The sequence below is a fragment of the Urtica dioica genome, chromosome 5, assembly GCF_054948205.1.
Source record: "Urtica dioica subsp. dioica isolate 48M chromosome 5, U.dioica_male_clone48M_v1_H2, whole genome shotgun sequence".
Classification (NCBI taxonomy): Eukaryota; Viridiplantae; Streptophyta; class Magnoliopsida; order Rosales; family Urticaceae; genus Urtica; species Urtica dioica.
Window position 1 is genome coordinate 43,576,956 of NC_142760.1, and position 19,538 is coordinate 43,596,493.

The window sequence follows — 19,538 nt, forward strand, 5'->3', positions numbered from 1 at the left end:
AGAATAAATAGGATCCCAAGTTTATTTAGCAGAGGAGCATATTTTTTTTAGGATTATGGTTATAAATGGTATTGAAGTGATAGCCGTTTGAAAATCAAGTCTATATATACGTCAGCTAAAAAAATGAATATTCTAAAGGAAGGAGAATTCATCTAAAAAACGAAAACGACAATATAAGAAACCAACTTTGATTCAATAGTGAGTATTAAATCTGGTGATAATTAATTAAACTTCTATGCTCTTTTATATTTTACTTCTATTAAGAAACCAATAACACAAGAAAACGAGAACATTGCTGAGTATTTTTATTAACAAGGAAAGGAAATGTAAGCTATTGGGGGCGGAGGGTTTTCTAACATTAGTTCCGGTGTAAATGTGAGGTTATTAGAGGTCTTTGCTCTTCTCTTTGAAATTTGAACGATGATTGTTGAGAGAAATGAGTATTAGTTGATAATTGGCCGGAGTTTTGCCTTAGATTAGAAATGTCTGCCTTGTTCTGTTACGGAGGAGGACGAAATCCTACACCAACCGTTTCTCTAAAAAAAAATCTAGAACAAATGATTATATTTGGATTTAAAATATTAATTTGAGCTTTTGAAGAGACACTATTCGCTTTCATCGAATTCGAGTCCTTTTTGTCTAAGCAAACAAAAAAAAAATCTTTCTTTTTTTCATATCTGATTGATTATAAAAGATATAAGATTGTTTATATAATTATGTTGAGGCCGATTAAGACTGTCCATAATTTTGACAACTTTCACTTTTACTATAGAATTTTGGTTAAAAGAAATTCCTCCACCAATATCAATAAAATCTGTAAAATTTAGAGGTACATCATCATTAATAATACAAATTTTATACACATATATATATATATATATATATATAAAGTTGATATATCCTTGCTTTTATTTCATTCATTTTTATGCATCCAAAATACAAAATAATGTGTCTCTAATTTGAAAATATCGTCGCACCATTTATTTTACAATCCGTTTCGTGTACGTGCATAATAAGCGCAAATTTAGATAAAAGTCAATAAGATATCAATCATATTCATAATATAATAGAATCACACATTTACCAGGTTTTGAAAATGAAAAAGGAAACGTACATATAATTAATACGATATGATCACGGTTGGCAATATTAACATATTGATATTGTAATTAAGAATGGATATCTCCAAACCCTTCGTATATAAATATTGATCCTATTGGAGTGTGATCAATATATTGATATTGTAACATATTTATATCTATTGTAATTAAGAATGGATATCACGACCCTTTAACATCTATTTTGACGGAAAACTTGAAAAAAAAGATCAAAACATAATTGTGGTCTTGTCTAATGTGAAAGGGAAAACGGCAACTTTTAAAATATCGATAGTCATTTGTTAAAGACGTCATAGTTTAGGGAGGAAAATGTCATTAATTCTATTAGTTAAGAATGGTCACTTTATTTGTTTTTCTATTTGAATACACTACAAAGGATTTGCTCAACTAATAGTACAATTTCGGTGTTTTAGCAAAACGGTCAAAAACTAAATGACTAGATTGCTTGAGTGGAATCCATTGATTATGTTATCGAATGAATGGAATGAAAAATGATGAGAGTTTTGACCTGGAACCAAACAAATCAAAATTCATTCCTTTTGCCCACCCATACATCTTGAAGAAGAAATATAAGTTTTGACCGTTCAAGATTAGAGTACACAATGTTTTTACTTTTTAGCACATTGGCCCCGTTTGGTTAAGTTTTTCATTCTTGTTTTCTGATTCTAAATTCTAGAAAACAGTTTTAGAAAAACTGTTTGGTTATAAATTCAGAAAACAGATTTAGAATTATGTTTCTGTTTTCTTTGAAATTTGTTTAGAAAACAGAAAACAATGAAAAATTGTTTTCTATTTTATCTCTATACGATTGAATGTAAAACATAACCAAACAACATTTAAAATATTCCGAAACGTAATTCTAAATCTGTTTTTTAAATTTAAAAATTAGAATCAGAAAACATAATTTAAAAACAGAAAACGAGTTTAGAAAACTAAACCAAACGGCCCTTAAATAACTCCCTCAATTAAGAATAAGAATAATAATATAAAAAGGGCAAAGAGAGAGTTGAATTTATTTTATTTTATTTTATTTTTTATGAATAAGAAAGAGATACAATCGATTCATAGTAACTAATTGTATGGTTGATTATTCCGAAGGGCATTCTAGACCTTTGGGTCCTTCCTTGCAGAGAGTTGCGAAAAGGCCGGGCTCATATCCGCCGTACAAATTGATGTAGTGAAACATTTCGTCGGCGCAACCATTCTCGATGTCGTTTATGTAATCCACGTACGGACAAGCCACGTCCTTGAATCCATGGCAGCAAAGCTTCGCAGAGTAATGCGGTCCTTTGCACTTGCTTGTCAACGGGGTGTAGTCAACTGTGTGAAAGTCAACGGGACAACCTACATTCCACATATCACCACAATGCGCCATAATTAATAAACACCCTATCTCTATAAATTCAGAACTAGACACACAATAAATTGATTTCATTAATTATATCAAACCTTTAGTTTTCGTGAGAAGCTTGCGAGTGGTAGTCGAAGGATGACCATTAACAGCGTTTTCTGCATATATATTATTAATGTTAATACATGATAAATAGAGCACCAAAAGAAAATTGATAAAAATCCTAGAAAATTTTAAAAGAATATATAGATTCCGAGATTTATTTTTAAGAAAATAAATAGAACCTGAGATGAAAGAAGAAGTGGATGAAGCCGAAGAAAGAAGAGCCATCAAAGCAAAGGAAACGATAAGTGTTGAGTAACTCCGACCCAGTAACTCCATAGTTGATTGATCGATTAACAAAAAAAAAAAAATTGATGATTATTTGGAAGGGAAAAAGACTGATCAATTATCAAACGCGTCTCTGTCAATGACTACACTCCAATTACAATGCTCATTTTATACACAAAATGTCCGAATCCTTTTCTTTATTATAAAATATCAAGATATTATACATTTCCCTTTAAAATTGCTTAAAAATAGAAAATGCAAAGCTTATAATATTTATGGTTGCTGATATCTTAACTTATTCACGGGGTCTCAAGTCTCGGTGTGAAGATATTTCAGATTTCATACATATCGTCAAGAATTTGAAGATATTTCAGATTTAAGATACCTTATCTTGTAATTGGATGCTTTAAAATTGAATTACAAAGATATCTCGACATAATTTTATTAATCAACATCCAAACTAGTCTACGACATAAATGCTGTAAATTGTCCATGGGTGTGATGTCATCATATACAAATGTAATGATGCAAATTTGGCAGAGTTTCTAAGAAACTAGTTATGGACCATTAGTGTTGTCAATGGGCTAAGCTTTTAATGGGCTGATCGGCTTGGCCTTTTTTTTGAGGTTTTGGGCTAGATTGATTCTTTTTGGAAAATGGGCCGAGCCGAACCGAATTGGGCCCATTGAAGGGGGTTGGGCACGGGTCCTTATTATGATCGATTTGGGCCCAACTCTTTTATATTAAAACATATTTTATTTTTATTTAAAACTTATGTTTTTATGTATAAAAGTGTTTTGAACACATAAATTAAATTTTAATACTCATGATATAATTTTTTTTTTATTATTTTGAGTTTTGTTATTTTGATTAAAAGTGTATTTTTTGAATTAGTTTATTTGATCTGTGTCCGTGTTGGGAGGTTTCAAAAAGGAAATAAAAGTACAAATTATTTTATTGTACCTTCATGTGAAATTGTTTTCATACATTCATATGTTATAGTAGTAGATTAAACTTAAATAATGTGTATCATTATAGAATTGCCTTTTTTTGTTGTTTTTTTTTTTTACCAATTTCGCCGTTTTCCTATTTTTTGTCGTTTTTTTTACTAAGTCCGTAATTTTGCCATTTTGTCGCTTTACGAATTTCGTCATTTTATCCTTTTGATCGTTCAACACCTTCATCAACGATTCCTACATCGGAAACCTCGCTTTGTGTGGGTTTCCAAGGTCTGTAACTTGTGGTAGCAAATCGCTACAAACGATTCTCGAGCCAAATGGGAGAGCGACCACGTAAGAGAGCTAGGCCAAACCGGGAAATCAGGCCAGCTCGCCGATTAGTTAAGATGTAATAATAATTTGTGTGTAGATAAGTTGGTTGCTCGGATCGGAGGCCGATATGGGAAAATGGTAAATGATATAAGTTGGTTTTAGTGTCCTTACGTTATGGTAAATGAAATGGTATTATCTGTTGTTAGCGATTGGATTGGATCCATAAAGGCATGGAATTTTTTTTTTTTTTTTGGTAATTAGTTTGATCACATTCCTTTTTCTTTGTAGAATTAACCCATTTGATATTGCACAAGTAATAACAATGAATTAATAGTATATAAAATCATCACCTTTGTTCCTCGAACATTCCAATTCAGCGATCAGAGGAAATCAAGAATTCGACGTTTTTAATTCTTTGGTGATGTCGTGGCTTGTTACAGATTCTCACCATAAAACGACATGTCGCATGAGGCCAAGACAAAATTGAGGAACTTTTTTTTTTTTTAAGGAATAACAAAAACGTGATCCTTTTTCCCTTCTCTCTGTCTTTTGTGCATCGAATTCGCTGATGATTAGTTAGATTAATGAAAGAGATTAAGGGGAGTCCATTTCGCTAATTAAAACTTAAAAAAAAAAAAGAGAAGCAAGCGAAGCGAGTATGGAAGAAGAATCTGGAATCCCACTTCTCGTAAAACACCGAACTGGTAAGCATATGATTAAGGGAATAGTGTGCGATTGATGATATGATGATACAGTGATGATGATATAAATATGTGTACGCGTAGGGAACGAATGGACGGCCGTGGCGCACATAATAACAGGAGTGATCGGCTCAGGAGTGGTTTCGCTTCCCTGGAGCGTGGCTCAGCTCGGCTGGATCGCCGCGCCAATCGCAATCCTCTCATTCGCTCTCACCACTCTCTTCACCGCCTTTCTTCTCCTCTCTTGCTGCTCCGATGACACGTCGACATCGTCCTACGTGGACGCCGTGAGAGCCACGCTGGGCGCGGGAAAAGCCTCTCTCTGCTCCGTCCTGGTCCACGTCAGCATGTACGGCTACGCCACGGCGTACACAATCACCGTCGGAACCACGCTCGATTCCTCCACCGTCGCGGTCATCGTTACTTTCGCCGCCGTCCAGATCGTCCTCTCTCAGATCCCCGATTTCAACGACATCCAGTTCCTCTCCGTCGTCGCCGCCGTCATGTCCGTCACCTACGCCGTCATCGGCCTCGGCCTCGCCGTCGCCGCCGTCATCTCCAACGGAAAAGTCGACGGAACCGCTCACGGCGTCTCTCCGCCGGACGGCGCCGACAAGCCGTGGCGCGTCTCGCAAGCCCTGGGTGACGTGGCGTTCTCGTACCCGTTCGCGCTGATCCTGTACGAGATTCGAGACACTCTGAGATCGCCTCCGGCGAGGAGCGAGACGATGCGGAGAGCTTCGACCACTTCCATCGCCGTCACGACCTTCTTTTACCTCTCTTGCGGCGGATTCGGATACGCCGCTTTCGGAGATTCCACTCCCGGGAATCTCATGAACGCCTTCGATTCTCTCAGCCCCGTTCTCCGCCACGTGGCAAACGCCTGTATCGTCCTTCATCTCGTCGGAGGCTATCAGGTAACTAAAATGCATTCACTCACTCACTCACTCACACTATTTTATAAGCCATTGTTTATTTTTGTGTGTGTGTGTGTATAGATATACAGCCAGCCATTGTTTGCGTCGATCGAGAGGTGGTTATCGGAGAGGGAATTCGTCGGGAAAGAGTACAGTCTGAAAACGCCGGGAATGGGAGTGGTGAGAGTGAACCCCGTGAGGCTGAGTGTGAGGACTGCTTACGTGGCATCAACGACGACGATCTCGTTGGTGTTCCCTTACTTCAACCAAGTCCTGGGAGTGCTCGGAAGCTTGAATTTCTGGCCCATGACCATCTATTTTCCGGTGGAGATGTACTTGCGACACACCGGAGCCGAGCCGTGGACCGCCAAGTGGCTCTCGCTCAGGCTCTTCAGTCTGGCGTTCTTCCTCGTCGCCGGCTTCGCTCTCGTCGGGTCGATCCAGGGACTGATCACCGCAAAGCTCAGCTCCGCTTGATTTTTTTTTACTTCTCTCAAGGATTTCATAGAGTTCAGTTCAGTGACGTCGCTTCCTTTACTTGTGTTATTATATCAAGTAGAGAGAATTCATTTGTTCATTCATTCATATACATGGTCCACATTTTTAATAAACTTGTGTACGGACACATTCACTGTGTCTTATACTACGCTTTTTTGCTTTACTTTACTCGTCAAGTTCTGTTCTGTTTTGTGACACACACACATACACACACGAATGCACGCACAAAGTAGAAGAGAGGTCAAAGAAGATGTGATATGAGAGAGAGAGAGAGAGAGAGAGAGAGAGAGAGAGAGGGTTGACCAGGCGTCTTGTGGGTGAGCTAACGGCATATGATATCACACGCCCAGCAGCGTTGAATTCTTTAATTAAATCACGCACCTTTGATGCCATATTTCCTCACTCACTCCCTTTTATAACACAAATTGCTTCTCACTTGTTTATCACTCACGCTTTACCATCTATTATACATAAAATAAACCATTAAACTAACCCATAGTCTCCTCTTCCCCCTCGAAAAAACACACACATAAACAAACTCTCCGTTGTTTAGTAATTAAGAAGAGAGAGTCCGAGTCGGGATCGGATCGATGGGTCGGATTCCGTGCTGCGAGAAGGACAACGTGAAGAGAGGACAATGGACGCCCGAAGAAGACAACAAGCTCTCTTCTTACATCGCTCAACACGGCACTCGAAACTGGCGCCTCATCCCCAAAAACGCCGGTACGTCTCATCTCGTCTCTTTTTTTCTCGTCTTTTCTTTTTTCCTCTGATTATATCTCTCTTTTTTTTATTGTTTTTGAAATTCATCAAAGGTCTCCAAAGATGCGGGAAAAGTTGCAGGCTTCGGTGGACCAACTACCTGAGGCCGGACCTGAAGCACGGGCAGTTCTCGGACGCGGAGGAGCAGACGATCGTGAAGCTTCACTCCATCGTGGGAAACCGGTGGTCCATAATAGCGGCGCAGCTCGCGGGGCGAACGGACAACGACGTGAAGAACCATTGGAACACGAAGCTGAAGAAGAAGCTGTCGGGAATGGGGATCGACCCCGTGACCCACAAGCCCTTCTCTCACCTGATGGCCGAGATCGCCACCACCCTCGAGCCCCCTCAGGTCGCCCACCTCGCCGAGGCCGCCCTCGGATGCTTCAAGGACGAAATGCTTCATCTCCTCACCAAGACCCGCATCGACTTCCATCAAAATCATAATCATAATCATAATCCCAGCACTGGCGGCGCTCAAGACGAGAAGCTCAAGCTCGGCCACCACGGCTTCGGAGGAAACTGCAGCAACGGGTTCCCGTTTCAGTACGAGCTCTCGTCTTTCAGCAATGAGAGGGACGGCTCGCCGTGGAACCAGAGCATGTGCACCGGAAGCACCGCCGGAGACCGGCGGCTTCCGGAGGATAACGGCGGCGGCGGCGGAGAATCGGGGGCGAGGAGAGAGATGAGGAATGAGCAGCCCATTATGTTCAACTCCGATAGCGTCTTGTGGGACTTGCCTTCTTCTGATGATCTCATGCAACCGATGGTCTAACGACCACATTTTATAGGCAAACCCCAACCCAATAATGATAAGAATAAGCTGTGCTGATTGATGAGTCACGGGAATGTAAATAAAGCTCATTTTATATAAAAAAAAAAAAAGCTATATAGCGAGACACACACACAAACAAGCAAAAAAAAGACGTAAAAATCATTACATTATTTCTCTCACTATCAATTTCAATCAATGTTTTAAACAAACATAGCAACTATGCTGCGTCTATATATAAATTGCAAGTAAATCAAGCAAAATATGAGGAAGAAGAAAGAGGACAACTATTCTGCGTCTACAAATTAATACATTGCAAGAAAATCAAGCAAAATATGAGGAAGAAGAGGATGTATCAGCCAGAACCTGCAAACACGTGATCGAGTAATAATAATAATTAGAAGAACATAAAATGCAGAAAGAAAAGGATATTGTATATATATATATATATATATATATATATATATATATATATATATATATATATATATATATATATATATATATATATATATATATATATGAACCAACCTCAAGCTGGTCTTCCGTGAAGGAATCCTTCTGGATATTCCAAGTATCGGCGTGTGTGCGCCGGAATTCGGCAACCGCTTTTGTAACCGTCGATTTAATGGGCGATACTTCACCCACAAAACGAGCCAACAAAGTAACATGCTCCGGCAACCAACTAATATAAAAATAAAAATAGATAAGTAAAAAAAAAAAAAAAAAAAAAACTCAAATCAAATGTGGTTATGTCGAACATGATTCCAAGACATTTTACCTAGGCATGTCATAAGGCGCTGATAACACGGAAGCGGCCAATGCAAGTACAGCCCCGTGTATCGAAGCTACAGACTGACTCGAGCTCAGGCTTCTGCATTATAGATTTGTATCACCCTCACTAACACAAATGAATTAACTCAATATGTTTTTGAAAGAGAAGAAAAATGTACCTCTGCTTCTTTTTCTTTTGAAGATTGTTCGCTTCCTTGTAAGCTTTATCACGAAATTGTTGAGCTAGATCTTCGTCCCCGCCTTTCATTAGGCCTGCTAGAACAGCCGCTGCGTGTTCTCGTACCTGAACCACCAAATACACAGTCAAACAAGAGTATATATATGTGGGCACTATTTCATAATTGAAACCACACCAACCAAAAATACATGAATAAATTACCTCAACTTGGTTGTCTACAAGAAGCTTCTCGACAGTACTCCATATTTTTTGTTTTTCTGTACTCGAAAGAATGAAGGTGTGCCTGTAATAAAGCCGCGTAAACAAGCATAGTCAAAAGATAAATACATGATGAATATAGAGATGGGAATTTCAGCGACTAGTTAAGAAAGCACATAGTAGTCACCTGTACATAAAAGTTCTAAGGAATGTTAAGGTTGCAGATCTTGTTCGCCAGTTTGAATCCTCGGCCGATGAAAGAATGATGGATAAAGCCTCATGTAGATGAGTTTCCCAGAAAACCCTCCACTTTAGCAGTTCAAAAGCAGCCTTGGCCAAGGTCGACAAGTCTTTGTTTGACGTTTCCTTCATAACGAAAAAATGACATTACTCAGACGTGTAAATATTTTATACTAAAAGAGGGTCGCACACTGAACTTGACTAAAAAAAAACCCGGAACGCACCTGGAGTGAGATTACAGGATAAAGGAGACCAACGAGTACATCCAGCAAATACGACGATCTCGAAGACTTCAGAGAGGAGATGATGAAATGGAAAAGCTACACCACAGTAAAAAAAAAAAAAAACAGGAGAGATTTGATTAATAGGGCATTTGCTGAGTTGCTAAATATTCCATTCCACAGATTATCATCTTAAACTACAGTACCGTTTCCATCCATTTAGCATCATCTTGTGAATCGCCACTCAAATGTCCATTTTGACCTGCGCTCCTCTTTGCCTCCAAACTGTCGGACTGATTGGTGCGATGAATGTTAATTACCGCCTCACACGCCCGTTCTTTGAGAATCTGAATCCAACTTCTCTGTTTAAGTAGGATTTCGACATCCATATCTCCCTTCTCAAGGGAATTCCCGTTGCAAGCTGATGCATAAAGCTGAATATTTGAGCACAGCACCGAAAGATTTACTCCTATAGCTTCTCTTACCTGTAACAAGATGTAACCGATTAGAGAAACGAACCGAATTCTCCAATGCTATTGGAAGAAAAAAAGGAAAAAAAAAAGCTAACGGGGTCGTAAATACGAGAGCTTACTTGGGCAGATGAATGGCACATATTACCAAGCAACTCCTCCAAAAGTTTGAAATGAAGCTGGATCTCGGTGATCGGCATTTTCAGCGGGGAAACTTCAATAAGCGCAGCTGAAAGGAAAGCATAGCGCTTGGCAACTATTGTGGTAGTTACCGTTGGAGATAAAGGGTTGGCTAAACAATCGAGTACTTTCTGCCTCAGAAGAGGGATTCCAGTTCCGTGTTTGCCTTTCCCTGTAACGGCATAACGAATACAAGCTGCCCATTCGGGTATTGACTCCACCGACTGAGACAGAACGATGCTCTGCAACTGGGTCATCATCCAACTGTCCCACGCCTCTAAGAGACCATTCACATCAGAGTGCAAAACCCCGGCAAAAGCTTCAGCAGCGACACATTGCTTAGATCTCTCCTTGGCCATCGCAAACTCTTCCAGAGAGCTTTTCAGAGCCGACAGCACAGGCATGCCACATTCTTGTATCAGCCGCTTGAAAATCCGGGCAAAGTTGGAGTAGAAGTTATCGGAACCCAGCAGAGAAATCCAGCTCGGGGTACGCGGCCACGAAGAAGAAAAGTCGAAATAAAAACGAGTGATCGATTTGTCGGCCAAGCTCTGGAAAGAATTTCCGTAGTTCCCCCTGGACGATGAGCTTTCGGCGTCACTGGTGATATGGACATGAGAGAGACTGTTCAGAGTCTCATTAAAAAACCCCTCTTCCATAAAAATTTGACTCAACTCTCCTTCGAGGGATGATTTCCTATTTTCTCCCAAATCTTCTGAAGAAAGAGTCTGTTCTTCGGCTGAGAGTTTGTAAGGCGACTCCTTTAACAGTGTATTCAAAGCTGATATTGCAAGTATTCTTGTTTGAGGAAGCTGGCTCTTTAAGTTTTTCAAGAAATGACCTGTAAAGCATTAACACGAATGTTCACTAATATGGCTTGAGCAGAAAACTGATACACAGCATTAAAGCAGGATAACGAAAATGAGGAAATCACGAAAAACATAAGAAGTAGAGCAAACCAGCAGTTTCACGCAGAATTTTTGGAGACGAATTCGGGTTGTTCCTCGATGCCATAGCCAACAGGAGTAATACTCTATTAGCCATCAAATTGTACCTGAAAAAAAAATAATCACAAAACATAAGCCCCAGTAACTTTAAGTGAATTGAATCAACGTGAAGAGTCTTTTCACCCCATTTAAACCAGTCAGTGTAATTTAAAGAAAAATAAAGAAAAAAAATTGAATGAGACGTGGCTGGCAAAAATTTCATTATCTATAGATAAGGAGCCAAGATTAGAAGATGTACCTCCAATGCAAGCCAGTCGATTCGAAACTCATGGAAACAATCTGAGAAACCAATTCTGAAAAATCTTGCCCATCTGAATGATCGCTCGATGTCTTGAAAATATTTCTAGAAACTCCAGAGAAGTGGATGTTGTATTTGACAAAAAGCTGCAGGACTCACTAATGTTAAAACTCATCTGACTTCAAAAAAATTAGATCAAAGTGATGATCGTGGGGGATTCTACCTCGTTGATTGCTTTCTGAGATTTCAGCGATTCATGATGAGAGCTTCAAGAAGAAAAGAAACATTATAATTGAATATCATAACACCAATATTTAATCCAAACATCATGTTAAACTAAGGAATGCTGAATGACCAACTGTAGCATAATGATATGATCATGCTATCAAAGTTTATTATGGTCAGTAGTCACAATGTAATGTGATTACATGTCGTACATGAAATTTCGTAGCTAATGAAATTAAATAACGTCTTCTAAATAACCCTTTACATATAGTAAGGTAAGCTTACCTCGAGAGAATCCCAAGAATGAATGAGGAGAACGCCTTCGCATCCTGGAATAAATAAATAAATATACAATTAGAGCACATAATTTGTTCGGAATACACGTTAGTATGTAGTTAAGCTGTAAAATACCATTGTCACATGCTTAAGGACTGTTTGTGTTGCAAGGAGTGCACAGGAACCCAGCACTGCATGCTCTGGGGAGTTAGAGTTCCGTAGATTCTCAGTTAGCGTCAGAACACACTTGGAAATCATAGATGGCCATCTTTTTATCATCTTCAAAAGAGATTTCCCAGCAAGCCTGAATATCATTTTATTAAGATAAAATCAATAACAAATGGAGACTTTATATACTGTTGTGAAAAATCATTTTATCAGGATAAAATCAATAACAAATGGAGAATTTATATACTGGTGTGAAAAAAGACAGATTTTGCGTGAGGAATTAGATTTTATACGTTTCCACTAAATAGCATATGGGAGTTATGGCCTCACATATTCTCTCAATTTGAGTCTCTAAATTGGTTCACTGCCCAGTCTATGATTAAAATTACAGTATCCAACAGGGCCACATAGGAGATTAAGAACTTACCCACGAACAGTTTCATAGTTGTGCAAAGTGAGATTTAGAAGATCATCCATCAAAAGACTAACATGCTGTGATGGATCGAAATTTCCATTGATGCGAAATAGATGATACGACGATTGTGACGTCCTCCATGTATTGTGCATGTACGCCTTATCAATAAGTGCCCACCTTGGCCTGGATTTAAGAATATAATTTGGTATTATTTGTGAAATAACTAAGTGAAAGCATATCTACCTTTTATGGAGAATAGAAACAATGAGTATTGCACGGTTTACCTTCTTTTTCCTTTGGAATGAGACGACACAACAAAATTAATTGGAGGCTCTATTATAGCAGCAGATTCCAGCTTCCAAGCCTGTCTGTGATTTGCCCATTCATCGTATTCCAAACTTCCTGCGAACGAGAGATAGAGAGAGGTATATAATGAGTTGGTGTGAGATTAGTAACATATAGGACACAATAGTATATATATATATATATATATATCAAGTCATTACCATAGTTTCCTAAGGCATCCATGATGCGAACTATGAGTATCAATAGGATACTGTCGTCCGACTTCTCCTCTACCATGTATCTGCTCAATGTTCAAACACCATTTCAGGAACAGAACAAAGCAACCTAAAAATGAATAATGAAGTGTAAGCAAAAATATTACTTGCACGCTGTGTGTATTATCTCAGCAGCCTTTTCCCGTAATTCGGTGCTTCCAACAGTCGAACCAGTTGCTCCCGCTATTAGGAAAGAGGCACGCCCTGAATCTTCAGCCGTCCCATTTTTTAATGGCGGGATGAAATCAGGCAAGCAAGACAAAACACCTTGCAACGAAGAATCTATACGTAAAAGAGTCACTTTCAAGTGCTCCTTTTCGTCTCCTGATAAAAAAAAAATGGATGTATTATCAAGCAACCCTCATTAGGTATTCAGTGTAACAGCATCGACTTGCAGGCAATTCATTCGCAATAGCAAATGGAAGCAGCACTATTTGAATAGGGTATAAACAGACCAAAGAGGGATTACCTGGATCAGAATAAATTTTGGTTTGACATATTCTTAGAAGATCATCCAATGCTGAACGAAAATGAAGGTCCAGAAGCTCATTTGCAAACTGGACTTCTTCAACACTTGGGATATGCCACTTGGGTCCAGCCAGATGATTATCATCAATGTAATCCTTTGTGCTGAACCATTCTTCTAATCCAGCAGCATCAGGGTGTCGCGATAAACACCTACATGATAATTTGCTCGGTAAGCTTGTTCTAATCTACTCTGTGTGACAAATAGAGACGACGGTGAAAGAAAGCTTAAGAATACCTATACTGATCAACTGGATAATAAAGAACCAGACTTCCAAGGAGGGACCTCAGAAGATGATCTCCAGCTCCATTAACCTGTGAATTTCCAAACAATCAACATGACTTAGAGCCATTGAAACAAAAAGAGTTTACGAGTAACAAGTGCACTTTGTACGAAACAATAACAAATAGATAACCAAATACCTTCCAAGATGGACAGTTAAAAGCAGAAAGGATGGCTTCTTTGAGATGGTCCTTGTAGCGTAAAAGTGTAGGACCACCATAAGTAATTGCAACTGATAATATTTTCAGTTGGTAATCAATTGCTGTTTCTAGAGCTGGAGATATTGAAGGTTTTGCCTGTAATGCAGACAGTGAAGTCAGCACTGCGTAAAATCATTATAATAATGACACTATGAGAGAACGGACCTTAGGAGGAATTGACGAATCAGATACTCCGCCAAATCCAGTGGCTGGTATTCCTTTCAAAGAGGTTATAACAGAGGACAGAGTTGGCTCGACAAGATAGGTTAAGGCATCTTCTGGATTTGTATGCACACATGCACAGCAAAGCAGTCCAACCTCTGCAATTGCACCAGGAAGAATATTTGTTCTGACAAACTTGGCAACCTTCTTCAAAACCTGTATTTTAATTCACGGAAAAATTACAATACTTGTTTGGAGGGTATAATATACCATGGACGGCGAATAACATCTACAATAACCTGATTAAACAAGGGTCTGGAGAGTCTTCCAAATAATATCTCGAGCATGCAATAGTAATATGGACCATCCTCAACTAGAAAGGTTCCTGATGTTGCTGATGAATGCAGACCTTCATTACTGCAGAGTATAGCATTATAAATCAACTCGGTCAAACTAAAGAGGAAAAATGGAACCACAAATGTCAAATGACTTCCTCACTTACACAACACTGCTTGGTTCCAAGTGTAGAAGCAGAGAAAATAGACGGCACAAAAACTCATCCAACCACTCAGAGAAGCAGATCATTGGCATGGAGGATAGTTCATCCGTATCATCATCCAGGGAAGCCAGCTACAAAATTTAAGCTGGTAAGCAAAGTATTCACATGCAGATTGAGAACCTAGTAGAGAGAGAGGGAGAGAGAGGGGTTTTGAGCTTACATTCGAAACTACGGAACCAATTAGTTGCATGGTTGCCAAGGTTTTAGGAGGGTCATTGGCGTCCATGCCAAGCAATGCATTGGACAATGAAACCATCATAAGATTTATGAACTCCTCACCATCACCAAGATCAACAACAGGTTTTACTGCAGAAGCTGACAGGGACGTCAGAAACAGTGAACGCCCGACAAATGCTACGGACATGACAGCAATTTTTAATTGATGGGTGGCAGTCATCTGACTAGACATAAAAGTTGGTGAAAAAAAAAGAAGTTATTTCAGTGAAAAAAACTCTATTTACAAGAGTAGTGAACATACTCTCCCGTAAAATAGCTCAATATTCGATGAGAAAACCACAAAGCAAGCACATGTAGTAAAAGTAAAGCACACAGACGAACCGTTTCTAAGGCCATATGGAATCGAGACGCAACAAATGGGAGGACCAAGAAAGGCTCCACATACGACAAAATCGAAGTGGCCGCAGCGACCGTCTCGGAAAGATGTTCGTTTTTGCTATATTGTCCACGGTCAACTAACTTAAGAAGCACGGTGACAAAGGAAGTCCTTTCCGACCTTCCTAGACTGTTCGTGCATGTGTTCCTGTGCCGACAATAATTCAGTACTACAAGCACCAATATCGTGCGGCGTATCGACAAAACCACAAAGGAACTCTCTTACAGCTGTTCATGATGTAGGCGTTTTTGGAACGAAATCACAAGATACAGCAAAAAGCGCTCCAAAGAGTAGGTCCAGCGACCACCATTCGAGGGATGGTAGTATCTACATTAACCAAAACCAAAATCTCAACACTGTCTGCAAGTAAAGAAATGATCAAGAAACCCCAAAAAGAGGGAAATAACATCAGCGTGTCAGTATACAAACTGTTCTAAGAGGTTGACCAATTTCTCAAAATGTTCCTGTGTTCCGCCGCCCGGTTTCAATAGAAACACCTGTGAAGTCATGATTTAGCATGGAAACGAAATCAGCAAGCAACTCATAAACAGCCCTGATTTATTAACTCTAAATTATGAATCTTACAATTGACTTTGCAATGGCCTTAGCTGGGGTCATTGTTTTATTGGAGAACAAAAACCTCGTGTTCCTGGGAACATCTACAGAGAACGGGTACGATCCACTTCCATTTGCCACTGGAACCTACCATTATGAGTGAGATTGAGTGCATATCAATTGTGTCTGTCCATTAGTAAATCGACGAGAGCAGCTACAATGCTTTATTTAAAATCTAAAAGCGTTTCAAGGTCCAAGCAATCACCTCAAACATATTCAAGTATCTAGTGAAAAGCATAGGTAAAAAAGACTCCCAGTCAATGAAGTCGTAGTTCTTTATGACACGAGCTATAATGGCCGCCCATTGGCTATTCCAAAATTGGCAATTCGGCATAGACTCCCACAGATCCACGCATTCCTTGATAAAATCCCTGCGACGCAAACAGGAAGTTAGTTTTCTTAGTATTTCATGCAAAATGTATAACATAGGGATTTTGCATATGAGGTCCTACTCTGTAAAGAACTCCTGGTTGTCCAAGTTAGTCGGAAGAAAGAGTCTCACAAGCCCTGATCCTTCAAATGATGAATTATGCCAGGGATTCGACACTAAAGACCTGCAATTTTTCATTAAATAATATCCAAAAAATCGAATCAACCCATCATCACCACCGTAATAATTTGAAATATGCTTATCTAACTATTGCAAGAAAAATATATATATATATAAATGTAGATAGATTTTTTTTTTTTAAAAGAAACACCGGACTTTATTAAAACACGGCAAAGCCGAAGAACAAGGATAGAGATTACAATAAATTATAAAAGAGAATCCGAAACAAACCAAAAACCCTTGAAAACATAAATTACAGCGAACTAGACCAATCCCTAGCCAAGTCCGCTAAAGAGAAGGACTTGAACACGTTACAAGAAGAAAAAATCCATAGAGCGATACAATGGTTTAAGCTTTCGATCAAGGCGTTCAGATTCCAAATTCAAGGAAAACCCAAATTCAATGAAAACCCAAATTCAATAACATGGTTCTTGGAGATACACAAAACTAAGAAGGTAAGCCCTTAAAGAACTGACCTAAACTCGGACCATATTTCACGTGCAGAACCTGGTGGGAAGAACCTTCTACAGGATCGAACAAGGGAAGTAATAGTCTCAAAATGTCGTTGCCTCAGTCTCCAACCTTCTGGACCCGTATTCCTGTGGCATTTGCAAACTTATAATTCAGGCCACGCTATTAAAACCCACAACAATTTAAAAACGCACAAGTTCAAATATATAAATCACCTGGTGAAATGTGTGTGTATCAAAGTATCATAGAATGGCCGCCATGGAACCTTCAAGGACAACTTTTTCCGATACTTGTTAAGTATTCTAACCAGAAAGTTTCCCCACCTAACCTATTCATTTCATAAGAGCGGAACCAGCATTTAAGAATTGTAAAGAAATGCCACCGTGTCATCTTGTAAGAAAAGTTTCAAACCACAAAAATAAGTACCTGGGCATAAAGCTTGTTTTCTGACATGTGAAATAACTCTAGTCCAATTTCAATAACAGCGATCACATCTTCCAAAGCTACTTCACTTTTTGCCTTTATGAAACTGCATACAAAGATAATCAGAAAGATAGATATACTCTTCTAACCATCAACAAGCCAGGACTTGATTTTCTTTAAATATAAAAAAAAAAAGTACACACAAACCTATGTCAATTGGAGAGAAAGATAGCAACTTGCACTTAAAAGTTCATAACCTAAAGTTTAAGTTAGAAGTCCGATCGACGTTTCTTAACTACATTTTCCTCTACAAAGATAAATTCGGTACGAGGATGAAAACTAAAGGCCGATCCTCATCTACTTAAGAACTATATTCATTACTATTGCCCTGATTCAATAACAAACAGGCTACAAGACGCCAGAACAAAAATGAACATTAACTTTGGTTCTAGAGCTCCTCATAGCACGAAAATAGAAGGCCCACAATCAGAAATCACAAGAATTTGGCGTTATTCTTTGCAGAGTAGTTTCTTCCTACAAAGTCACGTGTACTAAGACCAAACAACAGTGCAAAAACCTGGTAGCGGTAATTTAAGAAAAGACGTCTCCAATACGGGTCACTGAATCAGTAAGACTTCAGAAGAGTTGCGTTGTGGAAAGAAAGCCGACGAATTTATTCATTGACTTTGATTCAGACAATATCTATTGTGTTCGTATGGCTTTGGCTCAAATGGCATAAGCAAAAGAGTGTTAAAACTTAGGTCTGAAGTACAGAATCAGCAATAATTGAACATAATACACAACATTAAATCAAGCATAATTAGAGCAAGCAAGAATCAAAGGTCTCCCCAATCAGACACGGAAGAAAAGAAGCTGCAAGATTGAATCGAAATTGAAGAAGAAACACAAGAATGGCTCAAATGACATATAGCTAAACAGTCTTACTACACTGGACAGAGTTTAACTAGACCAAGCAAGAGCCTAAGCCGAATCGAAATTGGAGAAGAGAGCTAGAATTGAACATTTAGCGAGTCGCAATCAGAGGAAGCAATGGCTGAATCAGACATGGAATGGAAATTGAAGAAGAAAAGCTCACAGGTCGACAACGGAGACCCATTTGACGGAAGCGTAGACGGAATCGGGATCTTCGCGGCGATAAGACGCCCTGACAGAAGCGACGACGCCGCTGAAAGCTTCTCTCTCCTTGGCCGTCTCCGCCGCCACCGGCGGAGGAAGCCACGCATTGTACAGATGCATTTTTTTCCAATCCCGATTTCAAAACCTAGCAATCGAAGAAGATGAATAAGCTCATTCGCTACTGAATGAATGGAAATTGGGAATCTGAGAGAGAGTGTTTAAGTAGTCTTTGTTTTCTTTGATAACAAGAAATGAAAGTCGTCTGCTCTGTTGTTATATGTTATGATTGAGACACACACACATTCACACCGATTGGGTATCGGGATTTGGGGTTTCTTTCTCCTCAACTCGCTCTCTGTAACTTCTTTAAAATTCTAAACTCACCACGCAATTTCCCGAAAATATTAATTTCACCGCCATCTCCATATGGAATCCTTACAATAAAGACCGGGAACCGGAGAAAGCGGTAACCCAAAGAGTGTCGACTGCTGTGGGGCCCACTGAACACTATAACACACGTGGCACGCATTTGTGCCATATGAATTTATGTCAAAAATCTTCTCACCTATATTAAATAAATAAATAAACTGTTCGAGCAAAAAAAATAAAGAAATCACTGTTTTCTTTTCTCCTATTTATTGTTTGTTTGTTTGCTCTTTTATTATTTTCTCATTACTGTTAATTCTAATTTCTTAGTGGACTGGCAAACTTGATGCAGAAGAAAAGATATAAAATGAAAACACCTTTTATATATTTTTTCCGTCTATTTTTCAAACCAAATAAAACAATGACTTTTTATGTTGATGAAAAGTGCAACATTTTTGCCCTTTACTTTTCACAAAAATCAAGCATCTGCATGATAGTCTGGAAAAAAAAATGTACGGCCGGAGAAATTCGCACTTTGGTATCAAAAGGTCAAACACAAATAAAAATGAAATAATTCTTCCAAAAAAAAAGAAAAAGAAAAAAGAAATACAGAATGAACTCTCATGGGCTTTCGATCTGTAGCTAGTATTGGGCTTACAGCGACTCCCGGGACAGGCAATAATACGTTTCCAGGCCCAGCTTCGCTTGTTACCGTTGGAAACGAGAGCGCAAAAAAGAAAAAA

At 38.9% G+C, this 19,538-nt stretch overlaps 4 protein-coding genes across 4 annotated transcripts; 2 read left to right on the plus strand and 2 right to left on the minus strand.

Moving 5' to 3' along the window:
• Positions 1 to 2,067: 2,067 nt before the first annotated feature.
• Positions 2,068 to 2,920, minus strand: LOC149398848 (GPI-anchored protein LLG1-like). Its single transcript, XM_089616017.1, has 3 exons — positions 2,754 to 2,920; positions 2,568 to 2,627; positions 2,068 to 2,462 (listed from the first exon to the last, which is right to left on the minus strand). Exons 1-3 carry the CDS (start codon positions 2,848 to 2,850, stop codon positions 2,206 to 2,208), a joined length of 414 nt encoding a protein of 137 aa, XP_089472143.1. The 5' UTR covers positions 2,851 to 2,920; the 3' UTR covers positions 2,068 to 2,205.
• A 1,785-nt stretch (positions 2,921 to 4,705) lies between these two features.
• On the plus strand, positions 4,706 to 6,305 carry LOC149398849 (putative amino acid permease 7). The gene is made up of 3 exons (XM_089615635.1): positions 4,706 to 4,774; positions 4,856 to 5,688; positions 5,770 to 6,305. Exons 1-3 carry the CDS (start codon positions 4,729 to 4,731, stop codon positions 6,163 to 6,165), a joined length of 1,275 nt encoding a protein of 424 aa, XP_089471761.1. The 5' UTR covers positions 4,706 to 4,728; the 3' UTR covers positions 6,166 to 6,305.
• Positions 6,306 to 6,671: 366 nt separating this feature from the next.
• On the plus strand, positions 6,672 to 7,723 carry MYB80 (myb domain protein 103). The gene is made up of 2 exons (XM_089615532.1): positions 6,672 to 6,909; positions 7,002 to 7,723. The coding sequence occupies exons 1-2, from the start codon at positions 6,777 to 6,779 to the stop codon at positions 7,721 to 7,723; spliced, it is 855 nt and encodes a 284-aa protein (XP_089471658.1). The 5' UTR covers positions 6,672 to 6,776.
• Positions 7,724 to 7,871: 148 nt separating this feature from the next.
• PA200 (proteasome activating protein 200) lies at positions 7,872 to 18,837 on the minus strand. Its single transcript, XM_089615531.1, has 35 exons — positions 18,389 to 18,837; positions 17,296 to 17,398; positions 17,085 to 17,197; positions 16,875 to 16,997; positions 16,301 to 16,402; positions 16,054 to 16,219; positions 15,819 to 15,935; positions 15,663 to 15,730; positions 15,459 to 15,560; positions 15,179 to 15,380; positions 14,781 to 15,017; positions 14,564 to 14,691; positions 14,361 to 14,478; positions 14,065 to 14,277; positions 13,840 to 13,995; positions 13,655 to 13,731; positions 13,361 to 13,569; positions 12,999 to 13,215; positions 12,838 to 12,917; positions 12,616 to 12,733; positions 12,344 to 12,514; positions 11,884 to 12,052; positions 11,758 to 11,801; positions 11,471 to 11,513; positions 11,248 to 11,393; positions 10,962 to 11,056; positions 9,945 to 10,843; positions 9,559 to 9,837; positions 9,356 to 9,451; positions 9,079 to 9,257; positions 8,895 to 8,976; positions 8,674 to 8,798; positions 8,502 to 8,594; positions 8,252 to 8,405; positions 7,872 to 8,086 (listed from the first exon to the last, which is right to left on the minus strand). The coding sequence occupies exons 1-35, from the start codon at positions 18,547 to 18,549 to the stop codon at positions 8,045 to 8,047; spliced, it is 5,427 nt and encodes a 1,808-aa protein (XP_089471657.1). The 5' UTR covers positions 18,550 to 18,837; the 3' UTR covers positions 7,872 to 8,044.
• Positions 18,838 to 19,538: the final 701 nt, after the last annotated feature.

What these genes read in the sequence shown, in the direction of transcription:
- PA200 (XM_089615531.1), bottom strand. Translation starts at nt 18,549, where the DNA reads ATGCATCTGTACAATGCGTGGCTTCCTCCGCCGGTGGCGGCGGAGACG. An exon ending in TGGGTCTCCGTTGTCGACCT is followed by an intron (nt 17,399 to 18,388) that starts GTGAGCTTTTCT and finishes CTTTGTATGCAG; the next exon opens with TTTCATAAAGGCAAAAAGTG. An exon ending in CGCCTACATCATGAACAGCT is followed by an intron (nt 15,381 to 15,458) that starts GTAAGAGAGTTC and finishes TTGTCGGCACAG; the next exon opens with GAACACATGCACGAACAGTC.
- LOC149398848 (XM_089616017.1), bottom strand. Translation starts at nt 2,850, where the DNA reads ATGGAGTTACTGGGTCGGAGTTACTCAACACTTATCGTTTCCTTTGCT. An exon ending in CACTTCTTCTTTCATCTCAG is followed by an intron (nt 2,628 to 2,753) that starts GTTCTATTTATT and finishes ATATATATGCAG; the next exon opens with AAAACGCTGTTAATGGTCAT. An exon ending in GCTTCTCACGAAAACTAAAG is followed by an intron (nt 2,463 to 2,567) that starts GTTTGATATAAT and finishes TGTGGAATGTAG; the next exon opens with GTTGTCCCGTTGACTTTCAC.
- MYB80 (XM_089615532.1), top strand. Translation starts at nt 6,777, where the DNA reads ATGGGTCGGATTCCGTGCTGCGAGAAGGACAACGTGAAGAGAGGACAA. An exon ending in CCTCATCCCCAAAAACGCCG is followed by an intron (nt 6,910 to 7,001) that starts GTACGTCTCATC and finishes AATTCATCAAAG; the next exon opens with GTCTCCAAAGATGCGGGAAA.
- LOC149398849 (XM_089615635.1), top strand. Translation starts at nt 4,729, where the DNA reads ATGGAAGAAGAATCTGGAATCCCACTTCTCGTAAAACACCGAACTG. An exon ending in TCTCGTAAAACACCGAACTG is followed by an intron (nt 4,775 to 4,855) that starts GTAAGCATATGA and finishes GTGTACGCGTAG; the next exon opens with GGAACGAATGGACGGCCGTG. An exon ending in ATCTCGTCGGAGGCTATCAG is followed by an intron (nt 5,689 to 5,769) that starts GTAACTAAAATG and finishes GTGTGTGTATAG; the next exon opens with ATATACAGCCAGCCATTGTT.